The 25,868-nt window shown below is 46.5% G+C and overlaps 1 protein-coding gene across 1 annotated transcript; it reads left to right on the top strand.

Annotated features, from left to right (window-relative positions):
* The first annotated feature begins 2,504 nt into the window (after positions 1-2,504).
* On the top strand, positions 2,505-8,666 carry LOC142184468 (rho-related GTP-binding protein RhoG-like). The gene is made up of 2 exons (XM_075259347.1): positions 2,505-2,649; positions 4,908-8,666. Exon 2 carries the CDS (start codon positions 4,930-4,932, stop codon positions 5,503-5,505), a length of 576 nt encoding a protein of 191 aa, XP_075115448.1. The 5' UTR covers positions 2,505-2,649; positions 4,908-4,929; the 3' UTR covers positions 5,506-8,666.
* The last annotated feature ends 17,202 nt before the right edge of the window (positions 8,667-25,868 follow it).

The raw sequence follows: 25,868 nt of genomic DNA, 5'->3' as shown, positions 1-25,868 counted from the left end.
TAGGGGACACAACGTGCGGGACATTATACTGTAGGGGACACAATGTGCGGGACATTATACTGTAGGGGACACAATGTGCGGGACATTATACTGTAGGGGACACAATGTGCGGGACATTATACTGTAGGGGACACAATGTGCGGGATATTATACTGTAGGGGACACAATGTGCGGGGCATTATACTGTAGGGGACACAATGTGCGGGACATTATACTGTAGGGGACACAATGTGCGGGACATTATACTGTAGGGGACACAATGTGCGGGATATTATACTGTAGGGGACACAATGTGCGGGGCATTATACTGTAGGGGACACAATGTGCGGGGCATTATACTGTAGAGGACACAATGTGCGGGGCATTATACTGTAGGGGACACAATGTGCGGGGCATTATACTGTAGAGGACACAATGTGCGGGATATTATACTGTAGAGGACACAATGTGCAGGACATTATACTGTAGGGGACACAATGTGCGGGATATTATACTGTAGGGGATACAATGTGCGGGGCATTATACTGTAGGGGACACAATGTGCGGGACATTATACTGTAGGGGATACAATGTGCGGGGCATTATACTGTAGGGGACACAATGTGCGGGACATTATACTGTAGGGGACACAATGTGCAGGACATTATACTGTAGGGGACACAATGTGCGGGACATTATACTGTAGGGGACACAATGTGCGGGACATTATACTGTAGGGGACACAATGTGCAGGGCATTATACTGTAGGGGACACAATGTGCGGGACATTATACTGTAGGGGACACAATGTGCGGGACATTATACTGTAGGGGACATAATGTGCGGGGCATTATACTGTAGGGGACATAATGTGCGGGGCATTATACTGTAGGGGACACAATGTGCGGCACATTATACTGTAGGGGACACAATGTGCGGGACATTATACTGTAGGGGACACAATGTGCGGGGCATTATACTGTAGGGGACACAATGTGCAGGACATTATACTGTAGGGGACACAATGTACGGGGCATTATACTGTAGGGGACACTATGTGCGGGGCATTATACTGTAGGGGACACAATGTGCGGCACATTATACTGTAGGGGACACAATGTGCGGGACATTATACTGTAGGGGACACAATGTGCGGGGCATTATACTGTAGGGGACACAATGTGCTGGACATTATACTGTAGGGGACACAATGTGCGGGGCATTATACTGTAGGGGACACAATGTGCGGGGCATTATACTGTAGGGGACACAATGTGCGGGGCATTATACTGTAGGGGACACAATGTACGGGGCATTATACTGTAGGGGACACAATGTGCGGGGCATTATACTGTAGGGGACACAATGTGCGGCACATTATACTGTAGGGGACACAATGTGCGGGACATTATACTGTAGGGGACACAATGTGCGGGGCATTATACTGTAGGGGACACAATGTGCAGGACATTATACTGTAGGGGACACAATGTGCGGGACATTATACTGTAGGGGACACAATGTGCGGGGGCATTATACTGTGTGGGACACAATGTGCGGGACATTATACTGTAGGGGACACAATGTGCGGGGGCATTATACTGTAGGGGACACAATGTGCGGGGCATTATACTGTAGGGGACACAATGTGCGGGGACATTATACTGTGTGGGGTACAATGTGCGGGACATTATACTGTAGGGGACACAATGTGCGGGGGCATTATACTGTGTGGGACACAATGTGCGGGACATTATACTGTAGGGGACACAATGTGCGGGGGCATTATACTGTAGGGGACACAATGTGCGGGACATTATACTGTAGGGGACACAATGTGCGGGGACATTATACTGTGTGGGGTACAATGTGCGGGACATTATACTGTGTGGGGTACAATGTGTGGGACGTTATACTGTGTGGGGTACAATGTGCGGGACATTATACTGTGTGGGGTACAATGTGTGGGACGTTATACTCTGTGGGGTCCACAAGGACTACGATACCATATCACGTCCACATTATATTGTGCTGAGGTACAAAGGGACATGTTTGGGGATGAGGAGAAACAGGGGCGTCACTATAAGGGGGTGCTGAGCTGCCAATCACTGCCGGGCCCTGGAGCCTCAGGGGGCCAAAGTCTAACACATAAGACATTGGTTTTATTGATTACACAAAAATGGGGGCGCTATTATAATATTTTACATTGGGAAATTCACGTCATGTCTGTGAGCAGACCCACAATGGCTGTATGGCGGGCTATATACACTACACATTCTGTAGTGAGCTATGTATATACGTATATACTACACATTATATTGTCAGCCCTGTATATGAGGTAACCCGGGCGCCCCTGACACAACACGTATAAGTGAGCGCACAGCGCCGACTAGCGGCCGCGTCAGGTATCAGGCATAGACTCCCAGCATGCAGCGCGCTCCTCCTCGGACTACATTACCCGAGGTCCCCTGCGGCGGGTGTGTCTCGGTGCAGGGCTCGGATGTAAGAGCTTGTAGGAGCCGCCCAGGGCCGGTACAGGAAGTGGAGCGGTGCGAGCGAGACCAGGAAGTCCCCGGGAGACAGAGGCCCCGGGCTGGGTGCGGTCCTGCTGCCATCAGACGCTGCACAGAGGAGAGCTGCGGTCTGTGCGGGTTCAGGAGAGTCTCTGGGGTGAGTCGGGGGCTCGGGCTGTAATGGGGGCACCTAGTGCCAGGGTGGGAGTGTCTGAGGGGCGGATCTGCTGGGGAGAGGTGCTGGCTCTGAGTGTCAGGTAAGTGCCAGTCCCTGCCCTGGTCAGAGGGGGCGTCACTGAGTTACAGGACGGGGCCGGGGCATTGAGAGCAGACACATCTATACAGCATGTATATAGCCCTATAGTGACTACATATACTGCACACCCGAGCCGCCTGTCAGCAGACCACATCACTCTGTTACTCTTCCTGGCATTTGTATCTGTACTCCAGTGTGTGAGATGTGATCACGGGGCGGCCTTCTGTATACCCAGTGTGCGCCATTCTGTATACCCAGTGTGCGCCATCTCCGGACCGCCACTATTCGTGTCTTACATGGATGTCAGACGTGGCGGCGATCCGCTAGTGACAGGGGGACTCACTTGGCCTATGGTCACATCTGTGTTCGAGGTCCCATATAGAAGACTTTTGCTAGACTCGTATTTTCTATAACATAATGAATACCCAGCAGCCCCCAATATAGTCCGCGGGGTCCCTGGGGCGTCCATGGTTAGAGGCCACGACTAGGACCTCACTAAGGAGCCGCTAAGTCATTAGAAAGCTAATAATGGATTCCTATGGCAGTAAATCTGTCACAAAGTGTCCGGCTGATTATACAATGTCTATAACAATGGATGTTATTAAAAATAATCAAATTATTTGGCACCACCCGGAATCGGTCCCGACTCCACAGCCCTGATCAGAAATAGAATCCATATCTGCTATCGCCTCAATCGGTGACTAAATGTTATTGTCTCAGCAACAAAGTAACCGTCTCCCATCAGCTTCTGAGAAACAATATTGCTACACTTCCTGTTATCGCTGGGAATATGGCCGCTGCAGTGAATGGAGGTATGCTGAGGCCCTGGTGCTGTGGTCATTGGGGGGGAGGGGGCGCAGATCTAACCCAGTGATGTGTAAGTAAGTGGTTAAAGGGGAGGTCTGCAGCAAACTCCTGCATTAAAGCCTAATGACCTTAGAAATGGTAGAGCAGGCACCTCCATCTTGGAAACCCCTTAGATGCTGCAGTTGGTTTACATTGTTGCGTATGGGTACTGGGGGGCTTAACTGTGCCCTAAAGTGGGCTCCTGTTCTCCACATAGGGTACAGAGCCAGAAGCAGACCGCTCCGTACACTGCAGCCTCACTATTACAGCTTTCTATCCATATATATGTGTGTATATGAGCTGAGTTGCAGTGTTATAGTCAGGCCACTGTACAGTGCATGGAGCCGTCTGCGTCCAGCTCTGTACACTATGCAGGGAACAGCTGATCGATGTGCAATTCAGTGTTGGACTCGCACCCATCTCAAATAGGAAAGGTCATTAATTTTTAGTCTTTGATGACCTTTAGGCCGGCTGCAGACGACCCAGTACTTCTGGCTGACCATGAATTAAAGGCATAGGCAACACGCGGGGGACACGTGCATGTCAACAAATGGGCCCCTTTCATTAAATGAATAGGATCCACAGAAGAAGGGCCACAAAATCGATCAAGAATAGAACCTTGTCTATATTTTGCAGCCCAAATTGTCAGCCCGCACGTGACCGTGTGATTCACAGTCATATATGGACCCATAGAGATTAATGAGTCTGTGTATTCTCCGGGAAATGCACAGCTAGCCCGACAATGGGTCTAATGAGAACTAACTCATTAACTAATGGCATTGTATAGAAGCCGTGCCCTTAGCCTGCCATTCAGGAACGGTGCTGCCGTCCAACAACACAAGATACTGTAGCTGGAAACATGGCTGTTGGTTTACAGAGTCCTGGCAATGAGTTTTATAACCAGTCTACTATTATTTCTATGGCAGGACATACTTTCCTAATGTGCTGGGCAGTGGTAAATCTGTCCTTCCACAATGTCATTGCACAGGCCCGCTAAGCACGGTGCAATTTTGTGGTAGCAATTATAGTTTATTGCAATGAAACGTCCATGTGGCCGTGAATAAGGATGTAGTCATTGACTCCAGGTAATGGTTATAATCGGGGTGCAGTGGTTATAATCAGGGCGCACTGGTACTCCATCCGGAATAGCTAGGATTGATGGAGAGAGCAGAGATGAATGGAGCTGCTCCATACAGACTGAATGGAGGGGGTGCAAAACCCATTTATAGGTAATAGGTTAATATTTTTTGCAAACCCTTATGTGACCGTATTCTGCTGCACCAGAGCCTAACAGCCTTGTCATTTGTCATCAGGTACAGTGTGACTTCATGAAGAATGCAGACAATAAAGTGTGTAGTGGTTGGTGATGGAGCCGTTGGAAAAACATGCCTTCTTATCAGTTACACCACCAATGCCTTCCCGGAAGAGTATATCCCCACAGTGTTTGACAATTACAGTGCTCAGATGACAGTGGATGGCAGAACGGTTAGCCTTAACCTGTGGGACACTGCCGGTCAGGAGGAATACGACCGCCTGCGCACCCTGTCCTATCCTCAGACCAATGTCTTCATTATATGCTTCTCCATCGGGAGTCCGTCTTCCTACGCCAATGTGAGGCACAAGTGGCACCCGGAGGTTTCCCATCACTGTCCGAACGTGCCTGTCTTACTTGTCGGTACCAAAAAAGATCTTCGAAACGACGCAGAGACTATTAAAAAGTTGAAGGAGCAGAGCCTTGCACCCACCACAAACCAGCAGGGCTCGTCTCTGGCCAGACAGATCGGTGCTGTGAAGTATTTGGAATGCTCTGCCCTGCACCAGGACGGGGTCAGGGAGGTGTTTGCAGAAGCTGTCCGCGCTTTTTTAAATCCTGTGGTAAAGAAGAATCCCAAAAAGTGTGTTCTACTATAGGGGTGGATGCTGACCACGGAGGGCTGTTTTCTACCATAAATCTGGGTTTTTAGCACAACACCTTGGGCGATATCCCTTTTATCCTCAGCTTGCACTAACGGCTCATCCTATGAGTTGTGTGGAGTAGATTTGATCGCGCTTCATAGCTTTCCCAAGAATGAATGAGTATGCCACCGAGACGGCAGCGGTTTGTGCAAAGCCTTGCAATCTGTCGTGATGTACTTGGAACAAGAAACCTCTCCAAGCGCTTACGCATGCCAGCCTTGCACTTTGGACTGTCATGTCCCCCCCCCCTTCCCCTTCCCACCAACACATTATATTGCCAACACGGATGAAATTCTGCTTTTTTGACGAGAAACCTATTTTATACTACTCTTCTTACTCTGCCACTATTAAAGCTTCACAGTGCAATGATTGCTTCAGAAATTCTCGACTTTCTGGACGTATCCTTCTAGGGACTGTAAGGCATTTGGACTTCCTTCTCTACTATGTGCTGGATCAATCCTTTACATCCCGCTGAATTCTGCTAAACACTGTAACCTTCCTTTTCCAGAAGGAAGGCTTTCTTAAGATGAGTTCTCTAGCACAAGATAGATGCCTCTTCCTTACCGTACAACTCAGGGTTTCATAATGGGTATGAAACAGATCTCCCCATGAAAACGGGTTAAAGGGAATCTATCATGGGAAAGAAAAGCGGATTATGTATAGAATACAGGAGACAAGGGACAAGTGCGTGCCCCCCCCCAGCCATACAGATTGGTTATTCTGCATATCAGGTGCTGAAACGTGTTCATGAGAATTTGCAAACATAGAAGCAGGTGCTGAACACGTCAGGCTGTAACTCTATTGCCAGGGAGTATCTCCGAATTTCTGTTTCTTTAGTTCCCAGGCATTTTGTATCAAACTTGCAACTTATCAACAGTTGGGGTCTGACCATTGGAGACCTCAGCGATCGCGGTCTCCTCCATCATTGGCAGTCCCAAAACATTAAACGGATCGGCAGTATGGCTGCTCAATTTTTGCTCCGCTTTAAGGAGACACAGGACCCCGGGTGGGATCTGCACGGATGAGACGCCTCAAAAACTTAGCACAACTCCTTTAAGCCGTAGCATTTGTTCACCTTCCCGTGGCAGAATTTGCACCAACTGGAAAATTTAGCTTCAGGAATTTGAAGCGGAATTTTTCGGCCTGACCAAATTCTGCTGACTGATTTGCAAATTCAGGATTGAACATGGCGTTTATTTAGTCTGTATTTTCTTCTAGCTGAAAAAAAAAAAAAAAAAAAATCAGCATCTGCCTGCCATTGAATTGAATGGGAGGCGGAAATTTGGAATATACCTAAAATTCAGCTCCAGATTCAGACAGTGATCTAGTACCGGCGATAACTAGTCTGTATGTCTGCAGTTGTCCTTCCATTTTTGCAGATTTCCTATGGGGTATATCCCGAGAATAGAGGAGGTAGTATTAAAAATGATGCAAATCGCTTTTCTTCCTTCCAGATAGATTTCCTTTCGCTCGTGCTCAGTCTGCACAGGGTTTCAGTAACCGAAGTAGTAAAACGGGTGAGGCCAGCAGTCATTGTAAAGCCATGTTCTACCGCGTAAGAGGACCGCATTGTCCCCGTCACACCAGTGCCTCTCTTCTTGACTATGAGAACTTTGCGTATGTGACTTTTTATAACTGAATAAATGCAGCGGTGGAAGCAGCTGTGACATTTTTATATATTTTACAAAGATTATGTATCCTGTAAGTTCATTTATACTGTGTAATAATGGTACTTGCTAATATGTCATCTGTCTTCATTACCAAAGAGCAATCTGTATCTTACACCTAATGGAACCTATGGCTTACTCTGCTGGACCGCAGATGCCGATCTGTTTAGACAGATGATGTTCAGCAGCCCTGAAGGCATGGGATTTCATAAATTATATATATACTGTAGAACTACATGTCCCATCATGGCCTAGGTCAGTGATGGCAAACCTTTTATAGACTAAGTGCCCAAACTGCAAACCAAAATGCACTAATTTACCACCATGTGCCAACACAGCAATTTAACCTTAATAATGTGCGGATCTGCAATTACCTGCAAAATATGGTCATACGAATGGGGCTTTATACAGTTTTCTGCTTTACAGTGACCCCTACACAGTCCAATCTGCTGCACAGTGACCCCCACACAGTCCAATCTGCTGCACAGTGACCCCCACACAGTATAATCTACTGCACAGTGGCCCCCACACAGTATAATCTACTGCACAGTGTCCCCCACACAGTATAATCTGCTCCACAGTGGCCCCCACACAGTACAATCTACTGCACAGTGGCCCCCACACAGTATAATCTGCTCCACAGTGGCCCCCACACAGTATAATCTGCTCCACAGATGGGTGCCCAAGGAGAGGGCTCTGAGTGCCACCTCTGGCACCCATGCCATAGGTTCGCCATCATGGACCTAGGTTCCGGTTTGGACTTAGTTTTACAGTAGGAGTGTTTCTATGTCTTCTAAGCATACATGAAGCTGGTCATATACTTTAGTTTGCTGTCGGCAAATGCCAATTCAACCATTGACTATTTTCACCCCCACCCCTACACAATAATGTACACACTCAGCCGAGCATGCATGTGTTTCGAACGGGAAAGTGGGGTTAACAGCTGATCTGAGAAGAAAAGGACTGGGCATGTTGCAATTGACCTGCCTGATCCTTGTCTCCCCCTTCCATAAAAAAAAATCTTATAAAAAGTGGTAGATTCGTCTGACGTGTATGGCCAGCTTCAGATCGCAACCACAGGACTACCTGATGGCTTTCACTGAAATACAGTGGCTTTCGGTGCCACAACTGACATTGGTGACCAATAGATCCAGTGGGCTGCCTTACTTATGACGTTTGATCTGAATAAACTGAATCATGTTGTGTGCCACAGAGACACTGCGCCAATAAATGGAATTAGTCGTTCTACAGTCGTAGCAAAATCCATTCAGTGTTTTTTTTTTTGTTTTTTTTTTTCCCCCCTTTTATTTCCGCCTGGCAAACTATCAGGAATGTATATTTTTGTGCTAAGAACTAAATTTCTAATTCGATGCATATCTTTTAGTTAAATTCAATTAACATTTATATTTATTTAAAGGACTCATAATAAATGGTACTTTGGATACTGCCTCTAAGTCTGTGGGGTTTTTCATGCTGCATTATCTTACAGTTCTTTGTTCTGATGCCGTATCCGATATTTAGCTTCCAAAACGAGGGTTATTGTTTCTTTAGATTGTTTTATGGTATATGACATGATATCTGAAGTACAGGGGCCATATTCGCCAAGTTACTCTCTCCAGTGTAGTCAATGGGCAACCTATCGTATTCGCCAAGTAACTCTATCCAGTGTAGTCAATGGGCAACCTATTGTATTCACCAAGTAACTCTCTCCATGTCGATGTTATACTTGAGCAACCCATCAGATGAATGTCATATTTTGTAGGTGAATGTCTGAAGTGGGAATGTGGTTGGAGCCAATCCTACCCAAAGCCTGTGGTTTTCCCAAACATGAGAATTTAAAGAGGACCTTTCATGATTTGGGCACAGGCAGTTCTATATACTGCTGAATTAAGCGCACTGTTGGCTTTCCCAATCTGTGCCCCGGGTAGAGCGCTTTTGGTCCCGGTACCGTAGCTCTTTACAGTCAGAAGGGCGTTCCTGACAGTCAGTCAGTCAGGAAGGTCCTTCTCCACAGCAGCGCCAATAGCGCTATACAGTGTGAGCGGGGAGGAACGCCCCCTCCCTCTGCTCACAATACTGGTCCATAGACGAGTATTATCAGGAGGGGAGGGGGCGTTCCTCCCCGCTCACACAGTACAGCGCGATAGGCGCTGCTGTGCAGAAGGACCTTCCTGACTGACTGACTGTCAGGAACGCCCTTCTGACTGTAAAGAGCTACGGTACCGGGACCAAAAGCGCTCTACCCGGGGCACAGATTAGGAAAGCTGACAGTGCGCTGTATGCAGCAGTATATAGAACTGCCTGTGCCCAAACCCATGAAAGGTCCTCTTTAACCTTTAAAGGTCGATGAAGGTCAAGTGTGAGCACTAGGCTTCTTCACTTCAAATCGGATCCAAAAGGATTAGACTTCTTTCTGTGCACAAGGTGGAGACTGAGTAGAGTGGGACCAGACAAACAAAGAAAGGTCCAAGTTCTGGGACACACAGAGATAAAATTGGTTTTGAGGCCTCTGTTACTGCCTGAGAATAATATTATAAGGTTTTTTTACCTTCCTAATTTTAGAGAAATCTTTAGACATTGAGAGGTTCATGTTTCCAATTCTCATCCAGAAAAACTACCTTTGGAGCTCCATAAGAACATGTCAGGGGGATAACTAGTTCTATTCTCTTTGAGGGAAAGCTACTTGAAGTCAACGTCCTCCAAAGAATCAAAATGGAGGGAAATACGCGCCTTTCAGAACCACACACTAGTCCCACTGAGGAATACGTTTCAGGATTGTGGGTCTTGGCTTGGCAGAGCCTTGTAGGAATCTCTTGATAAGTAACATAACGGCTTGCTTAAGAAGGCAGACGATGCAAATATCCTAGATTTTTAAAGTAAAAAAGATGAGTCATTTTTCAAGGCCCCTCTGCAGAAACTCTTGATGTTACAAAGAGTAGAATTAACCAAATCGGCCCCCTTCTTAGGGTGTTACTTTTGTGCTGTAAAGGTTTTTAGCAGTAAATACAGCTCAAGGAATTTTTGACCATTCATCTAGAAAAACATTTGCCAGTTGCTCGTCATTGAGAGTCGGCAGAGGAACGAGACAGGACTAGGGTTGAGCGATCGGGAAAGATCGGATCCCGGTTAGCGATCGAGCAAATTTCACGATCGGGATCGGCTGGAAAATGATTGAAAGTTGGATTTTAAAAACGATCCTGAAATCTCAAGATTGTCTGAACCTTACACAGGACTGGTACTGTAGCCGTCTGCTATTGTGTATGGCCAGCTTTACTGTAGCGGCATAACCTCAGATTATCCCAATAATCACACAGAGAGCAGCGGTTTCGCTATATGACATCATTCTGCTTGTTTTGTTATTATACAGATGCATTCAGCATTGCTCGGTTTTTTTCTCAAGACTTGCCACAGGAAGTGATGCTACGTTTCCTACAGAGATGAAAAGAACACATTGCAATGGCAAAACCAAATAATATATAACACGAAGTGCACGAGCCCTACCAAATGTGTACACCACAATAGTCAAACGCTGGCTCTCCTGGTACAACACAAAAAATAGTAGTTACAAATTTACACAAATATAATAGACTAGCTGTTACCCGCGACTTCGTCAGCGGTGATTCGAGAATTGGGTGGATACAGATTTGTTAAATGTTTGCGTACTTGAAAAAGTGGAGTGGATAGCAAATTCTCCAGGTTATATTGAGTATAGCTGGTACCCGCGACTTCGTCTGCGGTGATTGTAGAAGTGGGTATATACAGGCAGGTTTTCGTACTGTGTATAAGGTAAGGGATATGAAATATAACTGTGTATCTTGTTTTTGCTGTAATTCTGAGAGTACGTGAGACTTTTCTGTTGAGGTTAATTTGTATTAGAGCTGCTATATATACGGTGTTGGTATAAACTTTACATAGTGACTTTGGGACAGAGGGATTTGAAGTTAACCCTTTCCCGCCGATGGCATGTTTTGATTTTCGTTTTTGACTCCCCTCCCTCTAAACCCCATAACTTTTTTATTTCTCCGCTCCCAGAGCCATATGAGGTCTTAATTTTTCCTGGGACAAATTTTTCTTCATGAGGCCACCATTATTTATTCTATACAATGTACTGGGAAGCAGGGAAAAAATTCCGAATGGGGTGGATTTGAAGAAAAAATGCATTTCTGCGACTTTCTTACGGGCTTTAATTTTACGGCGTTCACTGTGCAACCAAAATGACCTGTCCCCTGTATTCTGTGTTTCATTATGATTCCGGGGAGACCAAATTTATATGGTTTTATTAACATTTTGACCCCGTAAAAAAAATCCAAAACTGTGTTAAAAAAATTTTTTTTGAAAAGTCGCCATATTCCGACAGCCGTAACTTTTTTATACGTCCGTGTACGGGGATGTATAGGGCGTCTTTTTTTGCGGGGTCGGGTGTACTTTTTAATTCTACCATTTTCAGGAAATGTTATTGCTTTGATCACTTTTTATTCAAATTTTTATCAGAATCAAAACGGTGAAAAAACGGCGGTTTGGCACTTTTGACCATTTTTCCGGCTACGGTGTTTACCGAACAGGAAAAATATTTGTATAGCTTTGTAGAGCGGGCGATTTTGGACGCGGGGATACCTAACATGTATGTGTTTCACAGTTTTTAACTACTTTTATATGTGTTCTAGGGAAAGGGGGGTGATTTGAATTATTAATCCTTTTTATATATATATATATATATATATATATATATATATATATATTTACAACTTTTTTTTTGCATTTATTAGACCCCCTAGGGGTATTGACATGGGTGGGCGGTGTCAGGGATTGTCAGAGTGGTGGGGGTCGGCAAACATGGCTGCTCCGGAGCGTTAAAGAGAGCCTCCTGGAGTATCGTTAAGGTGAGGGGCAAAGTGGTAAAGTATACGTATATGTGATTGTGTGGGGTTAGGGGCGAGGCTGCAGAGGGCAATATGAATTTTGGGGCTTGCTATGGTCCAAAGTGTGTGAGATTGCAGAGATGGTGGTGTGAGTTCGGGTTTTGTGAGGGTCCTGGCACAAACGTATGTGCGCTATTGTGACGAAAAGTAGCCTATTGCACAATCGGGTGTATTAACTATGTTTGTGGAAAATTTCAGCCAAATCAGTCGAGCGGGTTTTGCGTGATTGAGGAACAAACATCCGAACATCCAAACTCACAAACCCACAAACTTTCACATTTATAATATTAATAGGATTTAAAAAATTGCCAAGCCCACTGGAATATATTAAAATTACAAATATCCACGGTATGCAATATCATAAAACAAGCAGCATAGCATAGCTGCAAATGGAACCTGAAGGGGAATTTACAACAGTAAAAATCTGGCACTTTTTGGCAAAAAGAAGTCACAAACCAGGGATTTACAACTTTTGTACAACACAGGTGGCAGCTTTATGCCATCCTTGTAGGGTGGTGGGATGGCCTTTTGCCGTGCCACATTCTCGCCTATTGATGCCACTTATGTAACCCCAAAAACAAAGGCGTGAGGCCGCAGGGTATTATCAAATTTCAGAATCCCAGAGAGTCTGTTATATATACTGTATCTCCTCCTCCTTCTAAAACTCAATATGGAGAATACTGAATTCATCATTTTTCCTTTGGCACTCAGTACCCCCCCCCCCCACCCAACTGACTTATCAATCATAGTTAATGGCACCACAATGGCATCTACCCATTCCTACCAGCCCGCTGCCTCGGGGTAACCTTTATTTTGCTTTGTCTATCAAATTACACATCCTCGCCATTCCTATGTCCTGCTGCCTCCAACCCATAAACATTCCATCACCTTGAGTCGACCAGACCACTGTAACATCCTTCTCCGTGGCCTCCCATCTAACTCTCTTACTCCCCTCCAATCCACTTACAGCTACACAACTTCTCTTCTTCACCCTACGGACAATCCCTTCTTCTCTGTTCTCTTCTTATCTGCTCTTCACAGACTATCTCTGAGACTTCTAGACATTTTCCCATTCTTTAGAACGTTTTACTAAAATGCATTAGACGTTTCCACCAGTAGCCATGTGAAAACTACCTCTTCAAGAAGGTTAACAACAATCCTGCTGACACTAGACCACTACATGAACAGCTTCTGCCATCTCCTTCTCCATTACTTTACATATTGTAAGGATAGGTTTACACGGCAGAATTTGGTGCCTAAGGGTGCATTCACACGGAGTGACGTGCCGCGTGATGTGGCACGTATACGTCGTGTGAGATTTTGAGCGCTGTATACGCTCCCATTGATTTCAATGGTAGTTCGTCTCGTATACGCCATGTTATTTTGCGGCTGCAGAATCACGGCCGCAAAATAAAGCGGTGTATATGATCCAGGCTCCCATTGTAATCAATGGGAGTGTATACGGAGCTCGCGTGTACGGCTCACTCAGCTCATTCCGAGCCGTACACGCAAGCGCTTCCCATTCACTTCAATGGGAGCGCTCGTAGAGAAAAAAGCAGCCCATTCATTTCAACGGGGAGCGCTCATATGCCGGCTCCCATTGAAATGAATGGGATCTGCTTTATACGCGCTGATTCTGAACGTGTTTTAACGTTCAGAATCAGTCAGCGTATCCGTAGTGTGAATGCACCCTAAGACGTCAGGAAAGGATCCCTGAACAGTCTAATGTGACGCTATACCTCTCAACCTATGTACAGGGTGGGCCAAAAGTAAAGTTGAATCCAAAATGGCGGCTTTGCAGATGGCCACCATGGCCGTCACCCAGCCTCAAATGTTTCCCCCCTCCCATGTACTAATATACCACACACGGTAAGGTGATATCAGCATACTGATATGGTGATATCCATACCTATGGCCCACCCTGTAGAATATGACGGCTACTTGGGCAGGGAGGTCCTGCCATGGTACTGAACTATATTAGTTTTCTGGGGAAGTAGATGTAGCTAAAATGGTGGTTCCCCCAGAGATTGGAGACATTGGGTCAGATATGCAAGGCTTGCACCCTAAGCACAATCCCATGTAAGTGAGTCCGGGGCTGCCACCTCCCTCGCGGGCTAGCATTATGATAATATGTACGCCGCCTCCGAGCAATTCATAGATCAATTAACACGGATCTTCTTAAATTCAGCTTAGACCTATGTGTCATCAATGACTATAAAGAGATACCACCAAAAAAGTGGAGAAGTGATACTCTCTGGTGTAGTCATTGCGCAAAAAGACAAAAACAACCTTGTTACTACTGACTTCTGTTCAGAGAGGAAGTTGCTCTAAACACCTCCATATTCAGAGTAAAAGCCTCCCCGGACTCATTGTCAGATTTTTCCTAAGCGCGTGTGTGTGGTTGAGGGGAAATGCTGCAAAGGTTCTCCGCTTTCTGCTGTGAGTGTGCACAACAACACTTCAGATTACGCTTATTTTTGCAGCAAGTTGACGTACTGAAACAAAGCAAAAAAAGTTGCTAAAAGCTCCCGGTATCTTTAAGTCATGAGGATTCCAGCGGTGCTAGAAACTCGTGACTGTTTCATTAATGCTGGGTAGATCACTCACAAAGTGCTCTGCCCCATCATACAGAGAATTGTATAGCACATCACAGCTGCACAGTTCTCAGTCTCCACCTCTGGAGCCTGGGGGAGGTGAGTAAACCATCGATCTGCCAGATATAAAGCTTCTATGTATACTATAGCGCAGGTGAACAACTTATTTACTGCACTAATATGCACTAGGCCACTACGATAGAGCACTAAAGAATGACATATTTTAACCCCATATTTTAACTTTTTTAACCCCAATCACCATATATTAACACCGTCTTCTACCCTAAAAACATCAAGGAATAAAATATCACCACGTTACAGTGATGAATAAATATACTTTTGTTATATATGTGACTTGTAGATTTGGAGAATAACTATTTTGCGTTTGCGCACTGGGGGCCACAGCCTTCAGCACCCTTAAAGGGATTCTACCATTAAAAACTTTTTTCTCGTTGACACAACGGAATAGCCTTAAGAAAGGCTGTTCTTCTCCTACCTTTAGATGTCTTCTCCATGCCGCCATTTGGTTAAAATCCCATTTTTCGCCAGTATGCAAATGAGTTCTCTCGCAGCACTAGGGGCGGGCCCCAGCGCTCAAACAGCACTAGGGGTGTCCCCAAAGCTGTGAGAGAACTCTCCAGCGGCGCCTCCATCTTCTTCAGTAACGGGTCTTCACATGTCTTCTTCCGGAGGTTGGCTTCAAACTTCTAAGGCCTCAGGCAAAGCCGACTGCGCATGCCCCCCAGCCACAAGAAAATGGCCGCTTACACAGTATTGTAAGTGGCCACTTTCTTGTGGCCGGCAGGAATGCGCAGTCGGCCTAGAAGTTTGAAGCCACCGCCGGAAGAAGACGCAAAGAAGACCCGTTCCTGAAGAAGGTGGAGGCATCGCTGGATAGTTCTTTCGCAGCATTGGGGACGCCCCAGTGCTGTTTGAGCGCTGGGGCCCGCCCCCGATGCTGCGAGAGAATTCATTTGCATACTGACGAAAATCGAATTATATACTGAACGTCGGCACAGAGAAGACATCTAAAGGTAGAAGAAGAATAGCCTTTCTTAAGGCTATTCCCATCATGTTAGGCAGAAAAAAAATGAGTTTTAATGATAGGATCCCTTTAAGCACTGTTCTTGCTGCTCAAGTAGGATGAGCAAAGTCATGGCAGTAGGAGGATCGACTCTCACTGTATAGGATTGCACATGCCAGCAGTGAACTGGTCCAGTGAGCCCCAGCCAACATTGCTAATGGAAAGGGGAAAGAGACAAATGATGGAACAAGGGTCAGAGGCATCCGAATGATGGCAAAGGGTCAGAGAGTGACAAAAAGAACCAGATTGCCCGATTTGGGCAAAGAAGACATAGCTCAGAAGGTGCTTGGGGTTCGGACAAGTAATATGGTAAAACAATATCCACGATGATGTGGAAGGAAAAGACCACCTGACCAGAAATGTAGGTTGCAGATAAAAGACTACCCTGTCCTCGTGGAGAACCAAAAACGGAGGCTTCCACGACAGAGAAGCCAGACCAGAAACCATGCGGATAGAAGAGATGGCCACCAGGAAGGAAACTATCAGGACAGAAAGCGAAGAGAGATATCACCAAAGCCTCAAAAGAGGGAGCGTGAGGCATCTCAAGGACGAGAATAAGATCCCATAGAAGGACGGTAGGGAGGAGCGCAGTATGATACATAGGTCCATATTCATCTGTATGGTGTCTTCAGGTGCCACAGGGTCACCCCTTCAGTAGAACTCGCACATGGGAGTGGGTTTACAAGCAACCCGGCCACTCATACAGCGAGTGGGGACATTACGACCGGCCAGGTGCACTTTGTAGAGTGCTGCGCCAACAAGGGGGTTAGAGCAGGGACACGACTGGGTCAACAAAGTGTTTAAGGGTACAGTGTATTATATAATATTATTGCTTGACCAGGCAAGTTTTGGTTTTTGTTAACTTCTTTTACGATGTATTATTTACTTCTTCCTTGGGAATAGCAGAAGATGAGATGGCACGATCGGTGTTCTTCCAACATTCCTCTGCATTCTGGCCGTTTGATCTCTTTTGGCCGTAATCCTTCAGAGAGAGAAATGCTGGAAGGACACAGATTGAAAGTCCATTGATTCAACATATTGTCCTATATTATATTTGTTCACGTGTGTCAGAGACGACCTCTTTCCAAATCTAGCTGTGACACAAAGCCGATTCTGCTGGGGGCATGGCAGATCAATGGCTGTCTATGTAATACAAGAACTTCTCAAGTCCACAGAATGCAGAGTAGTTCTTCTTTTTGGCTCATAGGGAATCCTGGGAGATGGAACCCCCCTTAATGACTTCCATATGCTCTAATAGGACGTATGGACGGGGGTGGTCTTCATAAGACAACCAGTATATCTTTCACATATGAACATCATATTATAGTTTGTATATACAGTAAGACTGCAGTATCCTCCGGAATAGATTCCAAGCATACCTGCATATATTGGATACTACTGAATGCTATTCCACACAGTGTACAGAGCTGGAAGAAGATGGCTCCATGCACTGCACAGAAGTCAGGTTGGTCTATTGCAGGCCTGGTCACTGTGTAGTGTATGGAGTAAACTGTTCATGGGTCCGTGCACTGCTCAGTATTGTCAGCTGTATTTTCCGGGCTTAACACTGCCCAGAGACCTGATCTTATGGCACCATATGTTCTGTACTCATTCTTCTAGTTCCCGATAGTAGCCCTGTAGGTTGTGACTTACACCATCATAGATATGGTGTGTGAGAGGGTCCCCAGACAGTCTTCATTCTGAGAAATATCACCAACATATGTTCTGTATTTCATGGACTGAATGAACTGGTTTGCAGCAGGTCTAAGACATAGGTTAGTACATATAGCAGGGGGCATCTGCTACTTCTCTGGAGCTGCATGCTAATATGGATATCTGCCATTTAACCCAACTTCGTATGTGTACAACAAATTCCGTTTCACCTTTAAATCACAGGGGTAATATATACTTGTGGTGTTACAATGATTGAGATTCTTTTGTGCAGTTTTATGTGAATTGCCCAAGGCATCAGCTCCGAGTTCTTGTGTGAGAACTGGACAGATTTGCTTAGGGAGCATTTTCCCTCCAGTTATTAGTCTAAATGAAAACATATAGCATTCTCCACTCTTGGCAGATGGCCCTTGTTACAAATATATTGTTCGAGAAAAGTGCTGATGTCAGGAAAGATGCATTTTTTCATCCTAGCTAGTTTCAGAACAAAAGCATGTAAGAAATATATTTTTAGCTGAGGACTCTTTCATGCGAGTGCATTTGATATGGATCTCTTATCCATAGGAGGCAACTTCTGAACAGTCAATAGTATTGGTTAACTAATGGAACACGGCACAAGTATACTTTACAGATTAATGGCTGTATAGTGATATGCAATTAGTGCTTAAAGGGCATCCACCTACCCCCCTTACCCAAGTATACTCAGAGCACATTACAGTAATAAACAACATACCTTTGTTATTTTTGCAGATTTGCCTTTGTCATTTTTTGTGGATTTGGAGAAAAACTGCCCACTCCCAGTGCACCAACTGCCTCATTTACATGAGAATACAAAGTCTTACATAAAATTATATTATCTCCATCTCCCTCTCTCACCAGTTTGCCTGCTCGCTCTTCTTCCCACTTCCTGTATTCTTCCGCAAGCTGGTGGGCAGGCTTTGACCGTTTAATGAACAGGACACTATGAAGTACCTAGGTCGATACAGGCATTGCCTTTATCTGACAGATTATTTATTATAATTACAAGAAATCTAACATAAATACAGATCAAATAATACATTACATTATAAAAGTTTGGAGAAAGAAAAAAAAAAACTTGCATGCTGCCAGGACAGACAACAGATTACTAGTAAATGTAATGTTAGCTCTGTGTTTATATAGAGAGATAACAGGCAATGTCTGAGACTGATTACTTGGAACTCAAGAGCAGATAACAGCTCTGAAAGCGGGCATAATCCAGAAAACTCAGCCCCCTCCCCTCCAGAGAGCAGTAAGTCACATCATCTGACCTAGATCTTTGCTTGAGGTCATTCGTTGTTTAATTCCATTAGAATAAAAATCAGTCCATGGTCATGTGATGGACAGACAGGTACCGAGCTTGTTACATTCACAGCACAGTAAGTTGTGTCTTGTAACAAACCATGCACCTGTGGACTGTAAGGAAACAAAGACTGACTCCAAGAGGATCTATAAAACCGTGGGGGGAAATTAAGGAGTGTTAGAAGACTTCACTTTATATTGACCAGCCCCTTTAAGCTACAAGAGTAGTTGGTCTAGTATTTCTTACACAATCTGGTTGGGATGGTCTGAATAATAGGAAAGGAATGTTATTGTCTTTAGACATCAATGAGTTTTTGTCTCGGCCTCCTAGGATTACTTCTTTCAGTTCCCTAAATCTGTAAACCATTGTACTAAACTTAGGTCTTTAAGTCCATGTTATGGATGAAGGTTGTAAGGCAGATCCCAGGTATCAGAGATGCCTCTCCGCTAAGTTGTTTTATATATACACTTCTCAACATTGAAACTTCAGCACCAACAAGGACAAGACATAAGGTTATGCAAAATGAGGAAGTAGCAGGTGATGCTAAGATCTGCAAATGATCAAGCACCTAGCTCCAATCTGTGGCCTGCGGAAGAGGCATAAAAGCCAAAACTCAGATCAAATGGTTTGGCATAATTGTGCGATGCCTCCGGTTTGCCAACGTACCAATTATCGCCAATCGTTGCAAACTAAGAGGGACAGAATCCTTGAACTGAGAGGCCTTTGGTTTATCACTGCTAGGCCCAGATGTCAGCAATGTTCAGTGTTGTGTGTCCTGGTCAGTGGAACAACAACAAACTAGATGGCAGCAAGAAGTGTTGAGTGGCAAACCTCTGGATTATCTGATTGGCACGTAGTCATCCATTCTGCACTGTAATGAGATTTGACGTCACATCCCAAGCCTTGGAGCCACAAAGTGTCATCACAAACCTCAGAAGGTGTTTGTACAACAATGGTGATCCATTGACCTCATGCCACTGTTCTCAAAGACTATGATGTGCACAGCAAGATGGCAATGGAGACAATGGCGTGGAATGGCAATGGCAAAGGAATTCAGATCAGATGTATCCATTTCTATCCCACTTTTGTCTTGAATGCAATGACAGCCAGGGACTGGTCTGAAGACCATGTGGGCAACACCATGCGCCTTCACAAAGGAATATCACACCAGTCCTACTCCAGGATTATGGTATGGCGTGGCATAATGTAGAGAAGCTAGACCCACTAGTCTTCATTTCAGGTACACTAACAGCTTGGCGTTACAAATTTTGGTCATAGAACCAGTGGTACAGCCATTTCTCTAAAATGCCCAAGGAGCAGATTTTCAAGAGGGTGCCATGCCACATGTTGCTTGGTTAATTTACTATCAGCAACCTCCATAGCATAGCATAACATGCTACAATGGCCGGCAGCATCTCTGGGCTTGTCTCAATTCGACAACATCTGGGTCAACATTGGTCGGCAATTGCAAAAGCGAGCGGCCTGGAGCCAATCTTGATGATTCTCATACCTAAGTGGTATAACTTTCCTCGGACAACCACTGACAGCATGTCAAGGTGTGAGAGTGCATGTAGTCCTGTGTGTGGCGCTCTCACATAATACTCAATAAATGTATTTGTTTATTCATTGACCCTGCAAAACTGGAACTGTTTAATAGAAAAATGGAGATCTATAGAAGGTGTATAGCTCTGCAACACCACAACAACTAGGAAGGTATATCACTAACTGAGGTGCTGCAATCCTTGAATGCCATTAAACCCCCCCAGGCATTTCTTGAAATTCAGTCTTATCTTTGCATTTATGTTTCGGAGATTACATCTAGACTGCTGATAAGGCCTGATAGTTCTGATTACTCTCTTGCCTCCGGGCTCAGAGCTGCACATTAATACGCCTATGGAAATTTTGTATCTCACAACTGAATGTAGTATGTTCACTTGATCTTTAAATGAGGGAGTCTGTCAGTAGTAAATTTGTTCTAAACCTAATCTCAGTAATCTAATGGTCATGTGATCCATCCAGGACCGGGAAATGTAGGAGCTGCTGGTTCGTATAGGAAAGAATACAAATGTTAACGTGTCCCCCAATGGTGTATGATGGCCTTAGTGGAGGCACAATGTTAAAACAATTAGAAAAATAATGTGTCGTTTTGTTTGGACTGAACATGTCCGAACCAAAACTGCTGTTATACTCTGGGGGCTCTTCCGAGTTATTGGGTCTCAGGGATCACATGATGACCTCATGGCGCATAGATGCAAGTGTTGTGATGGCGCATAACCCATGTGATCACTGAGGTCCAATCATTGACATCAGTCAGAAGACCTAAAGAGAGCAAGGAGTTGTGCTGAAACCCAGAAAACATGAGTAAGGGTATGTTCACATGGCGGAAAATGGATTCAGTGCGTGAACATAGCGTTGGGCTAGCGTCGATGGAAGGCTAATGCAGTGCCCCGGCATCCCGTCACGGCATTCTGCTTCAGATTAGGCCCGAATGAATGGACCTAATCGGGAGGGAAACTCGCGCCACGGATGCTGAGGCTGAATCCGCAGCAAGATAGGTCATGTCTAGAGATGAGCGAACACTAAAATGTTCGAGGTTCGAAATTCGATTCGAACAGCCGCTCAATGTTCGTGTGTTCGAACGGGTTTCGAACCCCATTATAGTCTATGGGAAACAGATACTCATTAAGGGGGAAACCCAAATCCGTGTCTGGAGGGTCACCAAGTCCACTATGACACCCCAGGAAATGATGCCAACACCTCTGGAATGACACTGGGACAGCAGGGGAAGCATGTCTGGGGGCATCTAACACACCAAAGACCCTCTATTACCCCAACATCACAGCCTAACAACTACACACTTTACACACTCAATACCACCTCTCTGACAGTAGGAAAACACTTTGAAACATGTGTATTTGGCACTTGCAGTGAGGAGAGCTTGTCACCAGCAGTGAATTTGGCCCTTGTAGTAAGTTGAGGTTGGCACCAACATTTGTTTTGAAAATCAGGGTGGATTGAGCCTCTAACCAGCAGAGTTTGGGCAAATTCATGGTGGAGGGAGCCTCTAAACACCCCAGTTTGGGCAAATTCATGGTGGAGGGAGCCTCTAAAAACCCCAGTTTGGACCAATTCATGGTGGAGGGAGCCTCTAACCAGCCCAGTTTGGGCAAATTCATGGTGGAGGGAGCCTCTAACCAGCCCAGTTTGGACCAATTAATGGTGGAGGGAGCCTCTAACCAGCCCAGTTTGGACCAATTAATGGTGGAGGGAGCCTCTAACCAGCCCAGTTTGGACCAATTAATGGTGGAGGGAGCCTCTAACCACCCCAGTTTGGACCAATTCATGGTGGAGGGAGCCTCTAAACAGCCAAGTTTGGACCAATTCATGGTGGAGGGAGCCTCTAAAAACCCCAGTTTGGACCAATTCATGGTGGAGGGAGCCTCTAACCAGCCCAGTTTGGGCAAATTCATGGTGGAGGGAGCCTCTAACCAGCCCAGTTTGGACCAATTAATGGTGGAGGGAGCCGCTAAACAGCCCAGTTTGGGCAAATTCATGGTGGAGGGAGCCTCTAAACAGCCCAGTTTGGACCAATTCATGGTGGAGGGAGCCTCTAAAAAACCCAGTTTGGACCAATTCATGGTGGAGGGAGCCTCTAAACAGCCCAGTTTGGGCAAATTCATGGTGGAGGGAGCCTCTAACCAGCCCAGTTTGGACCAATTAATGGTGGAGGGAGCCTCTAACCAGCCCAGTTTGGACCAATTAATGGTGGAGGGAGCCTCTAACCAGCCCAGTTTGGACCAATTAATGGTGGAGGGAGCCTCTAACCAGCCCAGTTTGGACCAATTAATGGTGGAGGGAGCCTCTAACCACCCCAGTTTGGACCAATTCATGGTGGAGGGAGCCTCTAAACAGCCAAGTTTGGACCAATTCATGGTGGAGGGAGCCTCTAAAAACCCCAGTTTGGACCAATTCATGGTGGAGGGAGCCTCTAACCAGCCCAGTTTGGGCAAATTCATGGTGGAGGGAGCCTCTAAACAGCCCAGTTTGGGCAAATTCATGGTGGAGGGAGCCTCTAACCAGCCCAGTTTGGACCAATTAATGGTGGAGGGAGCCGCTAAACAGCCCAGTTTGGGCAAATTCATGGTGGAGGGAGCCTCTAAACAGCCCAGTTTGGACCAATTCATGGTGGAGGGAGCCTCTAAAAAACCCAGTTTGGACCAATTCATGGTGGAGGGAGCCTCTAAACAGCCCAGTTTGGGCAAATTCATGGTGGAGGGAGCCTCTAACCAGCCCAGTTTGGACCAATTAATGGTGGAGGGAGCCTCTAAACAGCCAAGTTTTGGGAAATTCATGGTGGAGGGAGCCTCTAACCAGCCCAGTTTGGACCAATTAATGGTAGAGGGAGCCTCTAAACAGCCCAGTTTGGACCAATTCATGGTGGAGGGAGCCTCTAAACAGCCCAGTTTGGGCAAATTCATGGTGGAGGGAGCCTCTAAAAAACCCAGTTTGGACCAATTCATGGTGGAGGGAGCCTCTAACCAGCCCAGTTTGGACCAATTAATGGTGGAGGGAGCCTCTAAACAGCCAAGTTTTGGGAAATTCATGGTGGAGGGAGCCTCTAACCAGCCCAGTTTGGACCAATTAATGGTGGAGGGAGCCTCTAACCAGCCCAGTTTGGGCAAATTCATGGTGGAGGGAGCCTCTAAACAGCCCAGTTTGGACCAATTCATGGTGGAGGGAGCCTCTAAAAAACCCAGTTTGGACCAATTCATGGTGGAGGGAGCCTCTAAACAGCCCAGTTTGGGCAAATTCATGGTGGAGGGAGCCTCTAACCAGCAGAGTTGTGGGAAAGCAGGGTGGAGGGAGCCTCTAACCAGCAGAGTTGGTGGAAATCAGGGTGGAGGGAGCCTCTAACCAGCAGAGTTGGGGGAAATCATGTTGGAGGGAGCCTAGTATTAGCAGAATTGTGCAACGCTTATGGTGGATGAGTATGAGGATGCGGAGGAATTGGAGAGGTTGAGTACAGACATGGAGTTTCATGTTGGGGTGCTTTACACAGGTGGGCACAAAAATGAAGGCTCTATCCAGTGGTGGTTCATTTTTATCAAAGTGAGCCGGTCGGCACTCTCAGCTGACAGACGGGTGCGCTTGTCAGTGATGATGCCACCGGCTGCACTGAACACCCTCTCAGATAGGACGCTGGCGGCAGGACAGGACAGCACCTCCAAGGCATATAGGGCAAGTTCAAGCAACAGGTCCAACTTCGACACCCAATACGTGTAGGGCGCAGAGGGGTCGGAGAGGACAGGGCTGTGGTCGGAAAGGTATTCCCGCAACATGCGCCTATACTTCTCACGCCTGGTGACACTAGGACCCTCCGTGGCGGCACTTTGGCGAGGGGGTGCCATCAAGGTGTCCCAGACCTTAGACAGTGTGCCCCTCGTTTGTGTGGACCGGTGAGAACTTGGTTGCCTACTGGAGGAACTGCCCTCCCTGCCGCCAACGTCACATGCTGGAAACATCTCCATCATATTCTGCACCAATTGCCTGTGGCAAGCATTGATGCGATTGGCCCTCCCCTCTACCGGAATAAAAGACGAGATGTTGTTTTTATACCGGGGGTCAAGGATAGCAAAGATCCAGTACTGGTTGTCCTCCATGATTTTGACAATACGCTTGTCGGTTGTAAAGCACCCCAACATGAACTCAGCCATGTCTGCCACAGTGTTAGTTGGCATGACTCCTCTGGCCCCACCGGAAAGTTCAATCTCCATTTCCTCCTCATCCTCCATGTCTACCCATCCGCGCTGCAACAATGGGACGATTCGAAGTTGCCCGGAAGCCTCCTGTATCACCATCACATCATCGGACAACTCTTCTTCCTCCTCCTCCTCCTCCTCCATTAAACGCAGTGAAGCGGACAGATGTGTGGACCTACTCTCCAGCTGTGACGGATCGGATGCTATCCCTAACTCCTCTGTGTGATCTGAGTTATCCCTGATGTCAATCAGGGATTCTCTCAGAACACACAAGAGCGGGATTGTAAGGCTCACCATCGCATCCTCAGAGCTCACCCTCCTTGTGGACTCCTCAAAGACCCGTAGGATGTCACAAAGGTCTCTCATCCATGGCCACTCATGGATGTGAAACTGAGGCAGCTGACTTTGTGGCACCCTAGGGTTTTGTAGCTGGTATTCCATCAAAGGTCTCTGCTGCTCAACCACTCTATTCAACATCTGAAACGTTGAGTTCCAGCGTGTGGGGACGTCGCACAAAAGCCGGTGTTGTGGCACATGCAGGCGTTGCTGGAGAGATTTTAAGCTAGCAGCGGCTACTGTCGACTTGCGAAAGTGGGCGCACATGCGCCGCACTTTCACCAGTAGCTCTGGAACATTGGGGTAGCTCTTTAGGAAACGTTGCACCACTAGGTTGAAGACGTGGGCCAGGCATGGAACATGTTGGAGTCCGGCAAGCTCCAGAGCTGCTACCAGGTTCCGGCCGTTATCACAAACGACCATGCCTGGGCCCAGGTGCAGCGGCTCAAACCATATTGCCGTCTCATCGAGGAGGGCATCCCTCACCTCGGAGGCAGTGTGCTGTCTGTCCCCCAAGCTGATCAGCTTCAGCACAGCCTGCTGACGTCTACCAACGCCAGTGCTGCAACGTTTCCAACTCGTAGCTGGGGTCAATCTAACAGCGGAGGAGGAGGCGGTGGCGGAGGAGGAGGCGGTAGAGGAGGAGGAGGAGGAGGGGGGTGTTCTTCTCGTGTCCCTGCCAGGAATGTTAGGCGGGGAGACGAGGTACACCGGGCCAGTTTGGGAAGCAGTCCCAGCCTCAACTACATTCACCCAGTGTGCCGTCAGTGAAATGTAGCGTCCCTGTCCGCATGCACTTGTCCACGCGTCGGTGGTCAAGTGGACCTTTGTGCAAAGCGCGGAACTAAGGGCCCGCCTGATGTTGAGTGACACGTGCTGGTGCAAGGCGGGGACGGCACACCGGGAGAAGTAGTAACGGCTAGGGACGGCATAGCGAGGTGCCGCAGTTGCCATCAGGTCCAGGAAG

Source organism: Leptodactylus fuscus, chromosome 11 (genome assembly GCF_031893055.1).
Source record: "Leptodactylus fuscus isolate aLepFus1 chromosome 11, aLepFus1.hap2, whole genome shotgun sequence".
NCBI classification, from domain to species: Eukaryota; Metazoa; Chordata; class Amphibia; order Anura; family Leptodactylidae; genus Leptodactylus; species Leptodactylus fuscus.
Note: the sequence above shows the minus strand (reverse complement) of the source record. Positions and strands in the feature narration are given on the sequence as shown.

Coding starts and splice junctions, on each gene's coding strand:
- LOC142184468 (XM_075259347.1), top strand. CDS start 4,930: ATGCAGACAATAAAGTGTGTAGTGGTTGGTGATGGAGCCGTTGGAAAA.